The 19,985-nt window shown below is 32.7% G+C and overlaps 1 protein-coding gene across 4 annotated transcripts in view; it reads right to left on the reverse strand.

Moving 5' to 3' along the window:
• Ggamma30A (guanine nucleotide-binding protein subunit gamma-e) overlaps positions 1-19,985 on the reverse strand; it is a 36,543-nt gene that overhangs the window by 12,924 nt on the left and 3,634 nt on the right. For all 4 annotated transcript variants that reach the window (XM_089697946.1, XM_089697948.1, XM_089697947.1 and 1 more), the window contains one exon: positions 6,358-6,480. In XM_089697946.1, coding sequence (XP_089554072.1) covers positions 6,358-6,470 — 113 coding nt within the window. In that variant the 5' untranslated portion in view covers positions 6,471-6,480. The remainder of the gene's footprint in view (positions 1-6,357; positions 6,481-19,985) is intronic.

Consider the following 19,985-nt stretch of genomic DNA (forward strand, 5'->3'; position numbering starts at 1 on the left):
TATAAAGCATTTGAATGCCATAAAACCAAAAATATAAATTCAACAAAAAAGGTCGTGTTCCATCGTTACAATATTGTATTCACTGAAAAGTGCTTCATATTGGTTGAAATGGTTGTTAATCATCTCAATAGATGGCGCGCGGTGTGTCCCTTCAGACACATAAAACTGAAAGAATAGAATAAATTCGATTGCTCTGGCGGGTCACGAGTGGCTGAGTTGGTCAGGCATCCGCCCCGGAATGGCGCGAAGGATGCGGGTTCGAGTCCCGCCTCGTGATCGAATTTTTTCTATTCTTTATAAATTTATATTTATAAAGCATTTGAATGCCATAAAACCAAAAATATAAATTCAACAAAAAAGGTCGTGTTCCATCGTTACAATATTGTATTCACTGAAAAGTGCTTCATATTGGTTGAAATGGTTGTTAATCATCTCAATAGATGGCGCGCGGTGTGTCCCTTCAGACACATAAAACTGAAAGAATAGAATAAATTCGATTGCTCTGGCGGGTCACGAGTGGCTGAGTTGGTCAGGCATCCGCCCCGGAATGGCGCGAAGGATGCGGGTTCGAGTCCCGCCTCGTGATCGAATTTTTTCTATTCTTTATAAATTTATATTTATAAAGCATTTGAATGCCATAAAACCAAAAATATAAATTCAATATTAGTCTACTTTAGTCAGTGGCTTCACCCGGTACTTGAATAAAGAGTATCCTATATGCTAATCCAGATTATAATCTATCTCTTTACCAAATTTCATATAGATCCGAACAGCTGTTTTTGCGTAAAAGAGCGACAAACATCCATACAGTCTTACACATTAACATATTAAGCCTATTGTGTGATAAACCACATGTAGTGAAACGATAAAAATATAAAATCGATAGCTTCGTCTACGCGTGCTGCGAGTGTGTTAACAATATGATTCAATTTTACTCGAGTCTGGAGTTTTTATTTGCTGTAGTACTAAAGTTTTGTATTTTGGTAAGTAGCTTTCTTTAGTAATTTTCGCAAGTATATTATTTGTTTTAGGTGAATCTATCTTTAAGATATGTATGAATTACAACCTAGTTACAAGTGATGAAAAAATATTGAAAATATTTATTTGGACCCACATTATATTTATATTAGATGTTTTAAACAGTTACAAGTGATCATTAAATAATTTTGTTAGGCTGGATACAGATAAACACGAAAGCATTTGCACTTTTTATTTACAGTGCTGTCTAAAAGAAGAGCGTGTGTGCTGAATAAACGTGTCAAAAGTGAAACTTCTTCGGCAAGATTCAAAGATACCACAATCATCGCGTTACTCCATGACGTGACGGTATTAACATGACGCGACCTTGAAATTTTACTCTCAACGTGCCTAAAGAAGTTTCACTTAAAATATACGAATAAATTATTTGTAGCTTTATGCATACAATTCTCTGTTATAGTTTCATTAGAAGTTATTTATATGTATTAGTATAGTGAGTGACAAAGGTCACTTATTTGTGCATTAGACGGTGTACAATCGATTCCCCCTATTGGAAAATAGCAGGTGATAGAGGTTATATTAATCTAGTTTAAAAAACATATTATGTTATACAAGTGACAGCAAAAACAGTTAATTTTATTTGTTGTTTTTTTTTAGATAGTTTAACACGTGTTAGTTAATATAGAAAGATATTAAATTGTCGAATATTTATAGACTCTTTACAATCATTTTCGTAAAGAGACTTTGTGCTTTTTTATCTAAATCAAATTAACTAACTTCTTGAAGATTTGAACTTTGACTTGAATCTTCATCATCACTACATAGTATAAAACAAAGTCGCTTTCTCTGTCCCTATGTCCCTTTGTATGCTTAAGTTTTTAAAACTACGCAACGGATTTTGATGCGGTTTTTTTTAATAGATAGAGTGATTCAAGAAGATTTTAGACAAAGCGGGCGAAACTGCGGGCGGTAAGGTCGTTAATTCTAAACGTTTTCTAACTGTGAGCACAAAATAAGTTAGCAAATAAACGTAACTGTATTAAAGCTTTTGTTATTCTTCATATCATGATAATTAATTATTGTATACAATATTAATAATAATAATTAGAACATCAAATGCCTCAACAGGAAAATGTTACATTATGATAACAGCTCATGGTATATTAACAAAACTGTTTTGTATTTATAAGGCACTAGATTTCCGCCTGCGGCTTTGCCCGCGTTTTCAAAGGAAAACCCGCATAGTTCCCATTCCCGTGGAATTTCCGGGATAAAACCTATCCTATATGTTAATCCAAGTTACCCTCTATATGTGTGCTAAATTTAATTGTAATCGGTTCTGTAGTTTATGCGTGAAAACCATACATACATACAAACCTTTCCTCTTTATAATATTAGTATAGATAATCCAATTTATGTATTATTATTATTTCAGACTAACCCGGAAAACGTTGCCCTATATATTAACAAATATTATAAACCTTTTGGGATTATAAAAGGTAGTTTGGGATATTTCTGAGACCAGAATATACTCAAATTTCATAAAAATCGGCTAAAATCCTTATGAAGGAGTTTCGTTACAAACGCTTTGACACAAGAATTTTATATCCTACTAATATTATAAATGCGTTTGTGAGGATCGATGTATGGATGTTTGTTACTCTTTCACGCAAATACTACTGAACCAACTATGAAATGGTATGTAGGTAGGTTGCTGAAGACCCGGAATAAGACATAATATGCGGGTTTTTTTTTGAAAATGCAGGTGAAGTCGCGGGCTGAAATCTAGTGATATAATAATATATAGAAGGTTGTACTGGTAGTGTAATAATGTAGTTAATAAAGAAAAAAAGAAAAAAGAAACATTTACTAAAGCCTAACATTCAGACTCAGTTGATTTTATTAGATTTAGACCAAGAGTCTGGGTCTTATTACAAAAATATGTTGTGAAACTCTCTGTCTAGGGTTTGGATGTTAATATGTAGAAAATAAAAGATAGTTATAATATACTAGCTTTCCGCCCGCGGCTTCGCCCGCGTTTTCAGAGAAAAACCCGTTCCCGTAGGATTTCCAGGATAAAACCTATCCTATGTCCTTTCTCGGGTATCAAAATATATCTATACCAAATTTCATGCAAATTGGTTCAGTAGTTCAGGCGTGATTGAGTAACAGACAGACAGACAGAGTTACTTTCGCATTTATAATATTAGTATGGATTATTTTCTCTGTATCTGAGCTTTGTCACAAATCGAATTGTTATTTGTCTCGTCAATAATTCAGAGAATAAAGACTTTTTTATCTAAATTCCGCCTCTATACTATCTATAGATTTTCATTTCTATTCTCAAATATTATTTATAAAAAATTAAAATATTTGTAAATTGCATGTTATATTTTACAGCAAAAAAAAAAAACAAATTACGTTGAAGTGAAGTTCAAGTTATTTCTAACGACCCATCTGCAAATTGATATACTATTGTAGTTTTACCGTATGTTAACATTTTAAAGTAGCCAATAGGTTTTATTCTTGTTATAAGTAACAGTATTGTAGTACGCAGTAGTTTAATCTATATTTTATAGTGAGAGAAGTCGAGTGACATTTTGAATGACATATGTCAATTATAAACAGGTGATGTACACCTGTGACATGTATAATTCAAGAAGAAAATACATTCATCTTATTTTAAAACACTCAAAATAAAAATTAATAGTTGTAGAATTCGAATCATTACCTACAATTGGCATTGTATAGGAGACTAGGCTTTCCAAATACTTTAATAATTACACAAAATAGTAACCGCTTTATCATTCAGTAAAATATATTAACTGATAAACTTTTAAACTAAGCCTTTAAAGAATAGAAAAAACTAGATCACGAGGCGGCAATCGAACCCACGTCTTCCACCAAAGGTTTCATATCTATACTAATATTATAAAGCTGAAGAGTTTGTTTGTTTGTTTGAACGCGCTAATCTCGGGAACTACTGGTCCGATTTGGAAAATTCTTTCGGTGTTAGATAGCCCATTTATCGAGGAAGGTTATAGGCTATATATCATCACGCTACGACCAACAGGAGTGGAGCCATGGGGCTATTTATTAATATTGTTTATTCTTATCCCTGAAATGATATTTCAGGGATACAGATAACACGTTGACAGAAATAAATCTGATACACAAATATAATATGAAAATCGTACTATATTAAAATAAGTTATCTTATTGCATAATAAGACAAGGTATCTAAAACAGATTATGATACTTACCGATGTTTTGTGTACTATATAACGATGTGATTATTTTTAGAAATATAAAAAGAGGTCAAATTTGTTTGTTTATACCGAACAACGTATAGAACTAAAAGTAAAACTGAAAACTAAATAGATGTCTACATATAATTGTATAGTTACTTTCTTCTCAATAACTCATAATAATGTTATTAACTAGCTGTGCCCCGCGGTTTTACCCGCAGTGCTCTACTCCTGTTGGTCTTAGCGTGATATAGCCTGCCCCCCTGGCCCCTAGTCAAGTGGTTTTCTGTTAGCGTAGCGTTCAATAGAATAGACTACGAATGTATGAGATTGACGTAAGCTGTAGATAAACGCTACGCTAACAGAAAGCCACTTGACTAGGGGGGCTGCTTTCCTTTCGAGCTTTCCTCGATAAATGGGCTATCCAACACCAAAATAATTTTTCAAATCGGACCAGTAGTTGCTGAGATTAGCGTGTTCAAAAAAACAAACAAACTCCTCAGCTATATAATATTAGTATAGATGTAATAATTACACTGTCTGTCTGTTATGTTATTGAAGCGGGTAATAGATTTGGATGGAGTTCAATTTGTATAGATTGAAACAAGGAGATCTTTTATAGATAAGTTTAAAGGCAAGGAAATATGGGGAGGAAATTAATACAGAATTTTCATTAAGTCCCCGTGAATAAAGTCGCGGGTGGAGCTAGTATACAATATATAAAATAATATAATAAACAGGAAATATAGATTGAGCGCTTTTATATTTTTTATGGTGTAACCTAAAAACTGCTTTGCCGATTTTGATAATCCTTTCAGTACAAAACTACGTAATCATCCGTACGTAAAGTATATATTTTTTTTAGTTTTCATCCAGAATGAAGCTGTAAGTTAAGAAACGTAATCTTTTAAGTCACCTAAAAACGGTTTCAAGCTTTAAGTTGAAATTTTTCATACAGATAGTTTATAGTAGAACACTTTACTGCAACGCACAATAAAGGTCAACTGGGGTTAATTTATTTATGACTTCATTCCCTTCAATATAATATTTTCTCTAGTAATATTGAGTTCAATCAAAATACGTAATTCGTCTAAATCTATACTAATATTATAAAGAGGAAACCTTTGTATTTTTGTATGTTTGTATTGAATAGGCTCAAAAACTACTGGACCGATTTAAAATGTCTTTTACCATTACTTAGAGGGCTTCTTCCGAATCCGTATAGGCTATATTTTATCCCGGAAAACGTAAATATGTACCACGGGCGAAGCCGGGGCGGACCGCTAGTCTGAGATATAATAAAATGCGTTATAGGTTACATTACTTAATTATATTTTTTTATACATTCGCAATTTCAACACAAATAAAAAATAACATTGGAATTTTACAAAAAAATAAATACACGTTTTTTAACGGAAACATTGAGATTGTATGAATTTACATAAAAACGTAATTAGCGGTTTTAATAGCATTTCTTTCAAATTACGACAAAGTTCCCATACAAGTAAATTAAACTTTATATAGACTGTTTTTAAGACAGCTATAAACTGAGAGAAGTAAAGCCAGACGAAACCACAAGTGCAGCTATGAGCTAGGTCAGTCACCTTGTATAGAATTTAATTAGAGGAACCGACTTTAAAAGCTCCTAAGTGTACCTTCTGAGTCTTGAATTCTAAAAGCTCTCTAATTATAGAAAATAAGTACCCATCATATATAGTCATAAATATATGCGATAAACATATTTTCATTTAAATAATATCAAAGTAGGTACAGCATAACAAAAGACATACTGGATGAGTGAAATAATTAAAATTCATGACTGAAATCATTGTGTACGTTACAATCTAGACATAAATTAGCATGTTAAAGGAATAAATTAACGGATGATTATAAAACAAACACATAAAAAACACAAAAGAGACGTCCTCACGGTGAAAAAACGTCCCGTGAACCCGTGAAAATCGGAGCAGCACATACAAACACGAAATTAAACCAAATGCGGTTGGAACAAGCACTATTGTCGACTGCACGCACCAACCACTCCCGGCCGAATGGCCCAATATGGCACATCACATTACGTCACCGCACAATTAAATTTTCAAAAAAGGAATGTTATTTTTTTTCTACTCACGCAGCAATGCTTTTCGATAGCGGCCAGCGTTCCATGGAGGCCTGGTACTTCATGTTTTCGATCTGCTTTTTCAGTGCCTCTTTGTCCATGGTTGCGAGAATACTGGCATCCATCGCGCAGAATCTGTGGTATAAAACACCCACACACAGGTAAGTAGTGTATTCATGCATTTGCTTCGCTGTGAGCGCAGCGACGTACAGTGGGATAGGGAAGTGGTTATGTAATATTTTAAATGTAGGATAAAAAAAGGGATTTGTGTGTGAATCATGATGTTTAATAGTTTTGGTTATGTATTATAGTGAGTAAAAAGTATAGTCGTTGTAGTAATTGGATATGACAAAGTTTAAAATGAATAGTTAAGTGTAACCGATGCCGTCAATTCAATGTCATCTCCCCGATAACATTTGTAAAGTAGGGACTATGAACTAACCTTGATTTACATATGAATCTCATAAAGAGAATAAAAAATTAAAAGAGAGTATTTAGGATATTCAAGTGTATGTACCAGTATTTATTACGGAAATTCGGTGTACATATCATTGTTAAGTAGATAAATACTGCTTTCACAGTCAATAAAATCCATGTTCTGTCTTAAGTTTTAATATTTTGTTACCAAAGGCGATAAATATCCAAAATCATAGAATATAATATTATGACAAACTATACTTTATGTGTGACTTTTTCTATAGTGATTTCTCCTAAGATTTTTTTTAAGTGAAACTTCTTTATCGGGGTTGGACAAAAATTTAGTGTAACATTTTTGCGTTACGCCGTACGCGTGTCATTTTTGCGTTACGCCGTACGCGTGACATTTTTGCGTTACGCCATACTCGTGACATTTTTAAGGTCATAAAAAAGTTTCACTTCTTACGTGTGTACTCTAGTACACGCATACATTTTTTTTATATTGTATAGCTATTAGGCCAATAATTTTATAGTATGTGAATCACTAGGTAATATATATTATAGTATGCATATTTAATTCTAAAGCACTACTCTAATCTCAAATAAAAAAATAAATAAAGGACCTTAAAACGTTTTCTATGCGATTGTACACAAGCCGTCTCGCTTACACTGTAAGGGGGGTTCTGAGGGTGTGCGTAGACGATGCGCGCGCACGCTGTTACAGTTTCTATGACAACCCTACGCACACAACTATAATTTTGCGCAAATTTTGTTAATCCACCAGCCTAATCAAAATTAAATCCAATTGCCTGAACATAGAGTCGAAAGTCGCGCAACGGGAGCGTGTAAAATTAATGAATTAGGCGTAATGCCCGGTAGTCGGCCGTGTTTTGTATCGCATTATTCTTCGTCTGTTGTATTCGAGCCAAGTGCACCATCTGTCAAAACTGGACACGCACTTTTGACCGTTATTCTTGGTGCAGTAGAGGTGATATTGGTTTGAATATTTATGAAGAAGATAAGTTCTCGGATATCTGATATGTAATCGTATATGAAACGTTTGTAAGTATGTATAAATTTATCGAAAAGAATTGTTGCGATATGACTTTTATTTTAGGACAATTTTCTTGTAGCTATAGTTAATTTGGGTAATTATTGAGAAATCATTTTATCTTATTTTTAATTTGATAATAAAGATGATAATGAAAAATAATAATATAACAGAGCTATTCGTATCTTATTTCTGTCTTGATTTTTAAATTGTGGATAGATTAAAGTTTATTTTTGATGCGCTATATAGGTAATTCGAGTTATTTCGAAAATAGTATAAATGACAAAGTGTCTAGAAAGGTTTTATTAAAATAAAAATGAAGACAGAAATAGAAAAATATGTAAAGGTAGGTATAAGATCTGTTTTATTTTGTTGTATTAAATGTTAAATACAGATTTTCTTAACATTCATAATATTATAATATTTAAAACTGGATTAGAGAATTTTCCGCTAACAGTGCTCCATACAAAAGCTCCTATAAAGTATAAACCCTTCACGTTGTGTTTTTACGGCAAAAAGTAAGGACTTTTCAACTTATTTAAAAAGTACTTTATTCATTATATTATATTTTAACACAACGTTGTAAACAAGGTTTTATTTTTATATAAAACTAGCGGTCCGCCCCAGCTTCGCCCGTGGTACATATTTACGTTTTCTCTACATAAAAACCATCCTCGTACTTCAAGGAATATAATAAAAAAAGAATTATCGAAATCGGTTCAGCCGTTCTCGAGTTATGCGCTTACCAACACATTTTGCGATTCATTTTTATATATAAGACTAGCGGTCCGCCCCAGCTTCGCCCGTGGTACATATTTACGTTTTCTCTACATAAAAACCATCCTCGTACTTCAAGGAATATAATAAAAAAAGAATTATCGAAATCGGTTCAGCCGTTCTCGAGTTATGCGCTTACCAACACATTTTGCGATTCATTTTTATATATAAGAAGACTAGCAGTCCGCCCCGGCTTCGCCCGTGGTACATGTTTACGTTTTCTCTAAGTACATAAGAACCATCCTCGTACTTCAAGGAATATATATATTAATTACCTTAGTGCAAATAGCTTAATCTCTCTTCGCTCATCTAACCTTCTACTTCTTTCCACACCAGCTCATCGTACTAATTTCTACAGCTCTTCTTTCACTGTTCGCGCTATTCAGCTTTGGAACGCTTTGCCGGAATCGATCAGACGTGCAAAAACTATCAAGAGCTTTAAAGTGCTCGTTAAAAATCATTTCCTTTCATTATAATGTGTTGCTTACCATAATATTTATTAATGAGTAGTATATTATTAACTAGAGATCTCCTTTTAGTACTTTTGTATGTAGTGTATGTAGTTTATGTATACTTATACTTTTGTATGTAGTGTATGTAGTTTATGTATATTATTGTATATATGTAATATGTGTATTTTTAAAATATGTATTATCTTTAATACCCTTTTTATAGCACTAGTATATAATTAAGTACCTATGTATTACTTATTTCTATTCTCGTTATTTATTTTGTGCCTTCGCGTTCACGTTCAACATTCCGTGCCAACAGGGTTGCCTGGAAGAGATTGCTTTAAAGCAATAAGGCCGCCTTTTCGTACATATGTGCCTTCGTGATTGTTTCTTCTTTTTTTAATTATTGTACCTATTTTCTTATTCTCTGTCTGGTATATATGTACAATAAAGTATAAATAAATAAATAAATATAATAAAAAAAGAATTATCGAAATCGGTTCAGCCGTTCTCGAGTTATGCGCTTACCAACACATTTTGCGATTCATTTTTATAATATATAAGATTGCAAGAGAGAAAAGACCTACGAAAAACCTACGACGTTTAGTTTAATATTGATTACGTTAGTACTAGTAGAGGTACTAAGAGTTAGGTACTTACTAATTCTTACTACATATTATAAATTCGAAAGAGTGTTTGTTTGTGTTTCATAGTTAACTGTCGCTAAAAATAATTCTATCTGATTTTTAAGTCTGCAGAAACTCTAGAGAGTGATCTAGGGCCTAGGCGACTTTTTCTACGGTTAAACATCTCATTCCTTTTCTCGATTTTGACCAGCTGTGTTAATATTAATTAGGTGACATTCATAGATATACTAGCGGTCCGCCCCGGCTTCGCCCGTGGTAGGTACATATGAAAAATAGATGTTGGCCGATTCTCAGACTTACCCGATATGCACAGAAAATTTCATGAGAATCGGTCCACCCGTTTCGGAGGAGTATGCAGACTAACATTGTGACACGAGAATTTTATATATAAGATTTTCTCACATAATCAAGTACTATGAAAAATAGACAACATAAAAAGTTTTCCTAACCAAAGATCGTCAATATATTAAAGATATTATCTTTTCTTTCGATATATTTTACTGATAATAATTAAAGAAGGCCATCGTACATAAATACAGGAACCTATTTGATAGTACCTAATGAAACGTAGTAGCAGTTAACAACTGGCTAATTGCAATTAGCTGTAAGCATTTAGCACAACTAAAATTGGTCTAGAAATTAATAGTTCTAATTTAAGCTGTAATTTAAATCAATGATATATTTATAAACCAAATTTTTGTGACCTTAATGTTCTTTTTACTTATAATAATTTTATTTCTATACTTTAGAAAATATAAGTGGCAAGTTTTATAGGTTGACCTAGAAACAACCATGGATGGTTACAAATAATAATCGAAATATAATAACTATTAAAAACCAGCATAGAAAGATAATATAATAATATGTAATTATTAATGCTTGACATGGTAGAGTAACTAAATAAATAAATAAATAAAAATAAATAAAATAAATTTTATTTATTATTTAATTAAAGTTTTGTTTTAAATGCTTTAATACGCCTACCAAAAATGTAGTCACTATTTATTTACTTAAAACAGATTATTTAAATGCGCTTTAATATCTTACAAGTTCATTATTTAAACCTTTCTCCACACTCCCTTTAAACTGAACAACGTATCGAACATAATTAAAGCATTCGCTTCAATTCTTTTTACACTACAGACTAACCGCATTGACTGCAATTCATAAAAAACGATTTGAACTGGCAAAAGTGCTGAATAAAGATTATGATTTGATTACTTTAGCGCGGGAAGTTTTAAATGCGAGTCAATTAACAATCATAATAATTTTCACATTGTTCTTTTGTGTGGTTTTCCGTAATGAAAGCGAGGTTCGTTTGTAGTTTTACTTACTTTGTATTGTGGATTCAATGGTTTTTGCCCTAATAGATTAATCTAAGTTTGTCGTTAATGTGGGAGTTATAGCAGAGATTACTATACAGGGTGTAATCGTTAAGTAGTACATTTCATTTCCGATAGTGTGTTTAACGATACATTTTTAGATATTTCTTGTTATATTAAAAAAAAGTTATTATTGTCATTTTATTCATTAGGTTAAGTACTTTCGATGTCAGTTGAAAGTTTTTTGATATCTGCAATAGTTACGGAATAATCGCCTGTGCACACTTAACGATTACATAAACAACCTGTATACTTGTATAGTTACTATATCGACGTACTGTAAGCTTGTTCCTAATTAAAACGTCTGTATGTATCATCCCAATGACAATTTTTTTGCTCATATTTCTTACATTACAATAATTATTATTATAATTTCAAAAGTAACTCTGCCTGTCTCTTCGTCACGCCTCAACCACTGAATACATCTGGATGAAATATACAGAGATAGCTTGAGATCTGAGAATGGATACGATAGAGCTACCAAAATCTCACAGGAACTATGCAGTATGCATGTTTTTTTACTGTGGTGGCCGTTGGAAAGCCTGTGAAAAATAAATATGCTCGCTCCTATTGGTCGAAGCGTGATAACCTTCTACGAATAACGAAAAAACTATCCAAAACAATAACAAATTTCAATTCGAATTTACTAGACTAGTTTCTGAGATTAGCGCGCTCCACGAAACAAACTCATCAGTATTAATCTACCTGTTATATAATACATTTCATAATCCAAACACTAGTAAAAACATATTGTACATAACAATTTTCCAGATCGAACACACACCCTCTTGGGACCTAGGTTCATTAACCGCTACACACGATTTTTTCACATCTATCTATACTAATATTATAAAGCTGAAGAGTTTGTTTGTTTGTTTGAACGCGCTAATCTAAGGAACTACTGGTCTGATTTGAAAAAACATTTCGTTGTTAGATAGCCATTTATCGAGGTAGTCTAAAGGCTATTATCATCACGCTATCAACAGGAGCGAAGCACGTACTGCCGGTGAAACCGCGAGGCACACGTTATTCTTCTAAAATGTTCCAAAGGTTGTCTGGTAGATATAGCTTGAATGCGATAAGACCGCACTACTGTGCGGTATTTCGTTTTCACCTACTTTAAATAAATTAATCACTACAACTGTTTTCTTAAATTAATATGTCCATGTCTTAACACGCTGCTACCAAGTCTTACACCATTCATCATTTCGCTATTTGTCAGTTTTCTGGATGTGTCATATTAATTGACTCGCCATAATATATTTGATGTCGTTTAACTATAGCTTTCTCTGTCTCTATAACGCGTGTAGGACATAATTATGTGTCTTGGCTAAGTAAAACAAATATTATGATATGTCAGGAACAGTTTTTGTCTTAAAAGTTGCAAAAATAATTACTCAATTAGAATAGACATTTTATTTATATTAAAAAAAAATTGAAAGGTTTGTAAGATTTTAAAGATGTTATTTTAAGGTTGACAACACCTGTATTTTAGCATCAGATGTCTTATGACAGACTTTATTACATAATACCATAATACCCATGATACATCCATATATTATTTTGTCCATATATCATCTTCAAAAAACGGGAATCACAAATTAAAATGAAACAAAAGTCACAAAATTGCACGTGTCCTTCCCTAGGATAAATTACCTTTAAACAACAATCAATACTGTTTCAAAAAAAATATGATCTCCATTTTTGAAGTTTTAACTAATCGACCAAAAAACTGCAGAAAACTGACCTTCAAAATGAATTAAAACCGAGAAAGCTCCGACTAAATAAAATCCAACTAACGGCTAATTAAATAATGGAGAGGAATCTATTAAGATTTCAGTTTGACGCAAATACCGGGTCTGGATGCAGCTAATTTGATGTAATTGTATGCAGCTGAGAGCTCCCCGATAAATTTAATTTGTACTGAATCTTATTAATGAAATTGCGAGATCCCTGTAGCGTATTCGTGGGAATTTAATAGTTTATATTGTGGAATGGTTTGAGCAAAATTTCGAACCTAAATATTGCACAAAAATATGTATATTTTTTCCTTATATTATACAGCTGAAGAGTTTGTTTGCTTAAACGCGCTAATCTCAGGAACCTGCACGATTTGAGATATTATTTCACTGTTAGATAGTCAAGCAGCTGGCTATATCATCACACTAAGACCAAAAAGAGACGAGCATTGCGGGTAAAATTGCGGGGCACTGCTAGTTTTATAATATAAATAACAGGATCTTTTCTTTCCATAGCTTAGTATAATATTATTATATTATCCCTGGAAAAGCTCTTATAGACATACCTATCAAAAAACTGTGCAATTCTGACAATATTCCATACACACATCGATTTGATAACCTCCTTCTTTGAAGTCGGTTAACAAGATTTTCCGTTCAACCAGTATTAAGACGTGAAAACACAACGACGTCATTCACCCCCTCTAATTACATGACATTGGGATCAATGTCAAACTTTGAGGTTTGCTTCATTTAACAGGTAAATTAGCTTGGAGAAATTTTTGCATATGTAGTGGTGTGTATATTACTCAGATCTTAGAGCGCGTTTCCACTATATCGTTCTGACTTCTGGCCTATACAAAAATGTTTCGATATCCTAACATTACTATTTAATTTTATACTTATTCCTAGCAACACTTTTGTTTTCAATAAAAACAAGTTTTTATTTGAAAGAAAATGGTTTTGACTTTATAAAAAAAAATATATCATTCAATTTCACGTCCTTGAGCAAACGACAAGGCGACTACCGTGAAACAATAAAATATCGTGTCCATAATAATTTGTTTCATAATTAATATTTGACCATAATAATTACGAAACAAAACAAATAAATAAATCGTCACTTGATAGTGGAAAGTGGAAACACGCACAAAACCAGAATAAACCAGTTTACGCTGTCCGCAGGTGCCACGTGCAGTCGTTTGGTACCGTGAACATAAAGCACACATTTCATTCAAAAATTATAATTATTACGTATAGACCGGGAGATATTGACACAAAATTTCGAGTCATTTGTAACAGGATGGCGGTTCTACAGGGGTCTTAGTACGCAATGACGAAAAGAAATAGTTTGGAAAATCCAAAAGTGCACGCCTCATAATTTTTTTTTAATAATTATTTATTAATTATTATTTTTGTTTATTTAATAACAATTAAACCACATCGAATCAGACCCTGAAAAATAAAAGGGTTCTATTCCTGAGCATACTCAAGCGTAAGAGAAAAAAAAAGACTCGATTAGTAAAGTATTTCGGTCGCTATCGTGTTAACAAGAAAATCCTCCGCACATACAGACACACGGACGTCCAAGACAGAACTTTTTTAAACTGTTTTTTAACTAGTTTAAATAACAAAAATGACATCAAAAATATCATGAATGTTAAAAATAGTGTTTTTTCTTAATATGTGTGTGTATGTATTATCTTACAAGTGCAATGTATGATACATAAAGACATTTTAAGTTTGAAAAATCAGATGTTTTGCGCGAAGTGACAGTAGTACCCACCTCAACGCTTCGCTTATGAGGCGTGCAAAACGATGGTGTGAACACTGGTACCGGCGGCTTAGTCGCGTAGGCGTTAGTCGAACTCGTCGGAAAAATAGCGAAAGTCAAACGATTTGTAACACAAAAATTTTAGAATTTACCGATAGCCCATAAAAAAGAAGTAGGCGGTAGTGTCATGCCATACTTTTCCGGTGTGACTTACAGCCCGCCATACTGACGCGAATGTGTTGATTAAAAAAAAAACAATTCAACCATTTGTACCAGGCTAACTTTTGCACAGGTAACCATCGTCGTGCAGCTATTTACGAAAATCGCCATGCCATACTTTGAAAATCTGCAAAAATTTTTTTTTTCGCCAAACTTTTTGTACCAGTATTGCATTTGGATTTTTGGAGAGTATTTGATAAAATGTGACCATTATTATATTTACCATACTTCTAGTAGGGGGAAAAAGTGCTGCCATACTTAAAAAATTAATTTAGTATTAATTTATATAAGTGAAGATTTCCACCACCTAGATCTTTGAAATTTTGTATTTATATTCGTTGAACCTCAAACTTACAGGAAAAATTAGTGCCATACTGTTACTAATCGTTCAAAATACGAATAAAATCTTACAATAAAAAAAAATCTTATACACATTCGCCACCTCCCACAGGTATGGCATTATCACACTTCTATTTATAATCATTCAGGAGTTGTTGAAAAAAAAATTTAGGGTGGTACAAATGGTTCGGCGAAAAAAAAAATTTGCAGATTTTCGGCGGTATGGCGACCATTTGGAATCGTCCGAAAAGTATGGCATGGCGATTTTCGTAAATGGCTGCACGACGATGGTTACCTGTGCAAAAGTTAGCCTGGTACAAATGGTTGAATTGTTTTTTTTTAAATCAACACATTCGCGTCGGTATGGCGGGCTGTAAGTCACACCGGAAAAGTATGGCATGACACTACCGCCTACTTCTTTTTTATGGGCTATCGGTAAATTCTAAAATTTTTGTGTTACAAATTGTTTGACTTCGCTATTTTTCCGACGAGTTCGACTAACGCCTACGTGACTAAGCCGCCGGTACCAGCGTTCACACCATCGTTTTTCTTTTTGTCATTGCGTACTAAGACCCCTGTAGAACCGCCATCCTGTTACAAATGACTCGAAATTTTGTGTCAATATCTCCCGGTCTAGTTAATGTAAAAGTTATACGTATGTTAAATGTGCAAATATTAAAATAAAGTCTCATCTTTTTCAGAGGAGAAACACATATAGTTTAATTTAAAATCCCTTATATATATATAAAATAAAAACTAAAAATAAAATGTTGTTTTATTTTATTTGCTGACCATACACTACTACAAACGCAAAAATTTCTCCAAGCTAATTTACCTGTAAATTGCTATTAATGTATGAGAGCTTTTAGAGTTAAATTAAGCATGTTCTTTTGGTATACTAATATTATAAAGAGATACATTTATGTTTAGGAACTTCATAATGACTAATTTCTAACTTTGTAGTGCGGGAATATATTTGTTTTATATTCAGGCATTTATTGTTTTAGTTTTTTTCGTGGTAGATACTTACTAATTGGAATTTGGATAGAAATGAGAGAGTTCTAAACCTATTCTATCAAGTAAAATGTGGATTAATTGGGAGATCTTTATTTGTTGTTCAACGAATAGTTTTCCAGAGTTAAAATAAAAATAATCATGGTAACAAATACTCGTAAAATACTTGCATAATAATGAGAAATGCACATATATTCTAAAGAGCAACTATAGAGTTTCTAGCTGGTTCTTCTCCTATGGTAAAATGGTAAAAAAAAATTATAATGACGATTCAAAAGTGCTTCTAGAAGATTTATTCTTGAATAAATAAATGTTTTCGTTAAAGTTTGAAATGCATTTGATAACGAGTTATCTAACCGCGAAATAAATTAAGATATAACGTTCATTTGAAACTACACAAAGGGTCAAGTGGGTCTGATTAGACTATGAGATCGCTTCCTTTGCATTCAGTATAGTGGTAAAAACTAGATTTCTAGTACTTAGAATTTGATGGTATACTTTTTGTGTATTAAATTATTATTTTTAATTAAGGGATTTCCTTTCGGAAATGTCATAATGCTACCTAAATATTAAATCCAAGTAATCCTTTAGCTAATTTTTAATAAATAGCAGACATTACGGGAAAAATTTCTCATTTTAGTTTTCTTGACTTGTGCAGCATATTATTATTTATCCCAAATGATAAATCACGGTTTCAATCTGTTAAAAGACTGAAACCCGTAAGTGAATAATGTAGTTTCTAACCCAAGCGCGGATCCAGGGGGGGGGTCACGGGGTCATGACCCCCCCCTGGGCTAGGTCCACGACCTAAGTGGACCACTAATTTAATATTAACTTTTTTAAATTAACTAATTAATACTGTTCAATATGATGTTTTCATTGAATTTTGAGACATAAAAGTAATATAGAACAATGAAATCAATTACAAACGGTAACGGAAGAGAATATAACAAAAATAGAAAAAGTTTATTAGGGTCGACCTGTGGTCGTAATTTAAGTTCAAATAACAGGTTTTTCGATTAAAAAAAAAACTATAACTGCGGAATAAAGTGTAATGGTAAAGTTGTATGTAATTAATTTTTTTTCTACAACTTTTGCTGTTACACTTTTCAGTTTTCACACAAAACCTCAAATATCGAAACATCCCAGTTCGTGGATAAGACATAAAATAGCAAAAAATTTTTTTTTTAAATGAACAACAGAAAATACCTACAGTCAAATTACAACAAAAAATCGGCCAAATGTGCGTCGGACTCGCACACCGAGGACTCCGAGCAAACATATTTTTTCATTATGTTGTTAATCTTACAATTTTGTTTAAAGCATTTTTTTCTTTATCGCTTGTAAGTGCTAAGTCGTTGCCTTTAACCAAATTTCAAGACTGTGTTCACGGGAAGTACCTTGTAGGTTTTGATTGATGATTCCCTTGCAAGTAGTTGCGAATTACAGAATATGCGGCTCTAATTGCTTTTTCTTCAGATTGCGTTGACATAGAATTTGAATTAAATAACAGATTTATGTTATTATAGACCTGAGTTCTGATGTGAATATCAATTAAATATGTACATGTAGGCGTTCATGAGTAAAGGGATTGTAAGTTTAAAATTATTTAAAAATATATTTTTATTTAATTGATTTAAATAATTAGGGTTTTCGCAGTTATTACTACATCTGTGCTATAACACGATACTTTTTACTCAATTTCAAGACTGTGTTTACAGGACAGGGTGCTCCTTGCAGGTATTGATTCCCTTGCTAATGTCGAAATCCTACGGTCTACGGTCCCTTGATGCTGTGAAAAGTTCAAACGTTTTAGCCAACGCAATCAAAAGATGCAGCTGTAATTGCTGAAATTTTTCGACACTCCCTAAGAAATCAAAACCTACAGGTTCCCGAGTACACAGAGTCATGTAATTATTTAGTACAATCAAACGTCTTATAACGCAGACTAGCTTACCGCCCGCGGCTTCGCCCGCTTTCTCTAAAACCTTATAAATTATATTCTATTCCTCTTGAATCACTCTATCTTTAAAGAAACTGCATCGAAATTCGTTTTTCGAAATGCGTAGTTTTAAAGATTTAATCATACATAGGGACTTAGGCACAGAGACAACGACTTTGTTTACTAATTGCGAAAAGCATGAATTTTTCCTTAGATAATAATATAAAAAAAAATTAAAAAAAAAATTTAACTTACAACCTTGTTACTCATGAACGCTGACATGTATTAACTTGATATTCATACCAAAAACTCAAGTCTAAAATACCTTTACGCTATAATAACATCAAACTTCTATGTCAACTAATCAGAGGATACAGCCGTAAATGCCGAAAAATTTAGCAAATTTCGACATTCGCAAGGGAATCAAAACTCAAAACCTACAGGGTACTTTCCGTAAACTCTGAATCTTGAAATTTGGTACAAAGCAACATCTTATAGTACAGATACAGGAATAATTGCAAAAAATATATATTTTTCAAGTTTGTCGGCCTGTGAAGACCCTTTTTCTCAGGAACGCGTGGAGGTTTCAATCTGAAATTCATACCGAATACTCAAATCTACGGTTTCTTATGGCTGTGAAAAAATGAAACTTATAATCCGACGCAATCAAAAGATACAGCCATTTATGCCGTAAATTATCGCAAATTTCGACATTATCGCAAGGGAATCAAAATCTATAGGTATTGTAGGTACACACAGAGTTCTGAAATTTGGTTAAAAGCAATGTCAGCACAGATGGAGGAAAAATTGCTAAAACATACATTTCATGCTTATCAACATTCGCAAGTGTTGCCAGGAATCAAAACCTACAGGGTACTTTCCGTGAACACAGAATCTTGATATTTAATATTTATTTAACTTACGTCTTATAGCACAGATAAAGGAAAAATCGCAAAAAGCATAAATTTAATATTAAAACATATAAAAATGTTCGTACGGAACTCTTGGTTCGCCAATCCGACTCGCACTTGACCATTTTTTTTAAATCTACGTTCAATTAAATTACCAAAATATAGCTTTTGAAAATTGACCACGTCTATGTGACCCCCCCCTGGCACTAAAGGTGGATCCGCCCTTGTTCTAACCTCTAGTTCAACATCTATAATACAAGATGCCACAGTTCCTGATTAATATTTAATAGAGTTTAAGTGATGATATTAGGGATCAAATAGCACTATATTAAATTAATGGATTCAATTTTCTTTTTCAATCATTGGATATATAAAAAGTGATGGCCCGTATGGTTAAAATAAAATATTAATGACTATTTTAACTTTTATAGTCATACTAGCGGTCCGCCCCGGCTTCGCCCGTGGTACATATGAAAAATAGATGTTGGCCGATTCTCAGACTTACCCGATATGCACAGAAAATTTCATGAGAATCGGTCCACCCGTTTCGGAGGAGTATGCAGACTAACATTGTGACACGAGAATTTTATATATATAAGATTATTAGAATAGTCCATACGAAAAATATTAACAAATGAATTATGTACTCGAAATAACGCTTTATTCACCACAATATTATAAAATACTATTAAAGCTAAACCAATAAAATAATGATAAATATCCACTTAATTTATTAAAGGAAAGAACTTATTTTTCATAATTCTAAGGATAGAATACGTAAATCAGTTCTTTGGCCAGAAATTCTGTTTGAAACAATGGATGACGTCACATGCCATATGTTTCAGGACCATAAAGGTAATACAAACAAAGCTAAAACACACAGTCTGTCCGTTTGATGTCGTTAGATCTCTTTATGATGGTAAATATACCTGATTTTGAGTGGATAGGCTATTTCGAAGCACTTGTATTATGATAT

Source organism: Colias philodice, chromosome 8 (genome assembly GCF_061535455.1).
Source record: "Colias philodice isolate Cphi_HAF_F1 chromosome 8, ilColPhil1 Martin Lab GWU primary, whole genome shotgun sequence".
In the NCBI taxonomy this organism is placed as follows: domain Eukaryota; kingdom Metazoa; phylum Arthropoda; class Insecta; order Lepidoptera; family Pieridae; genus Colias; species Colias philodice.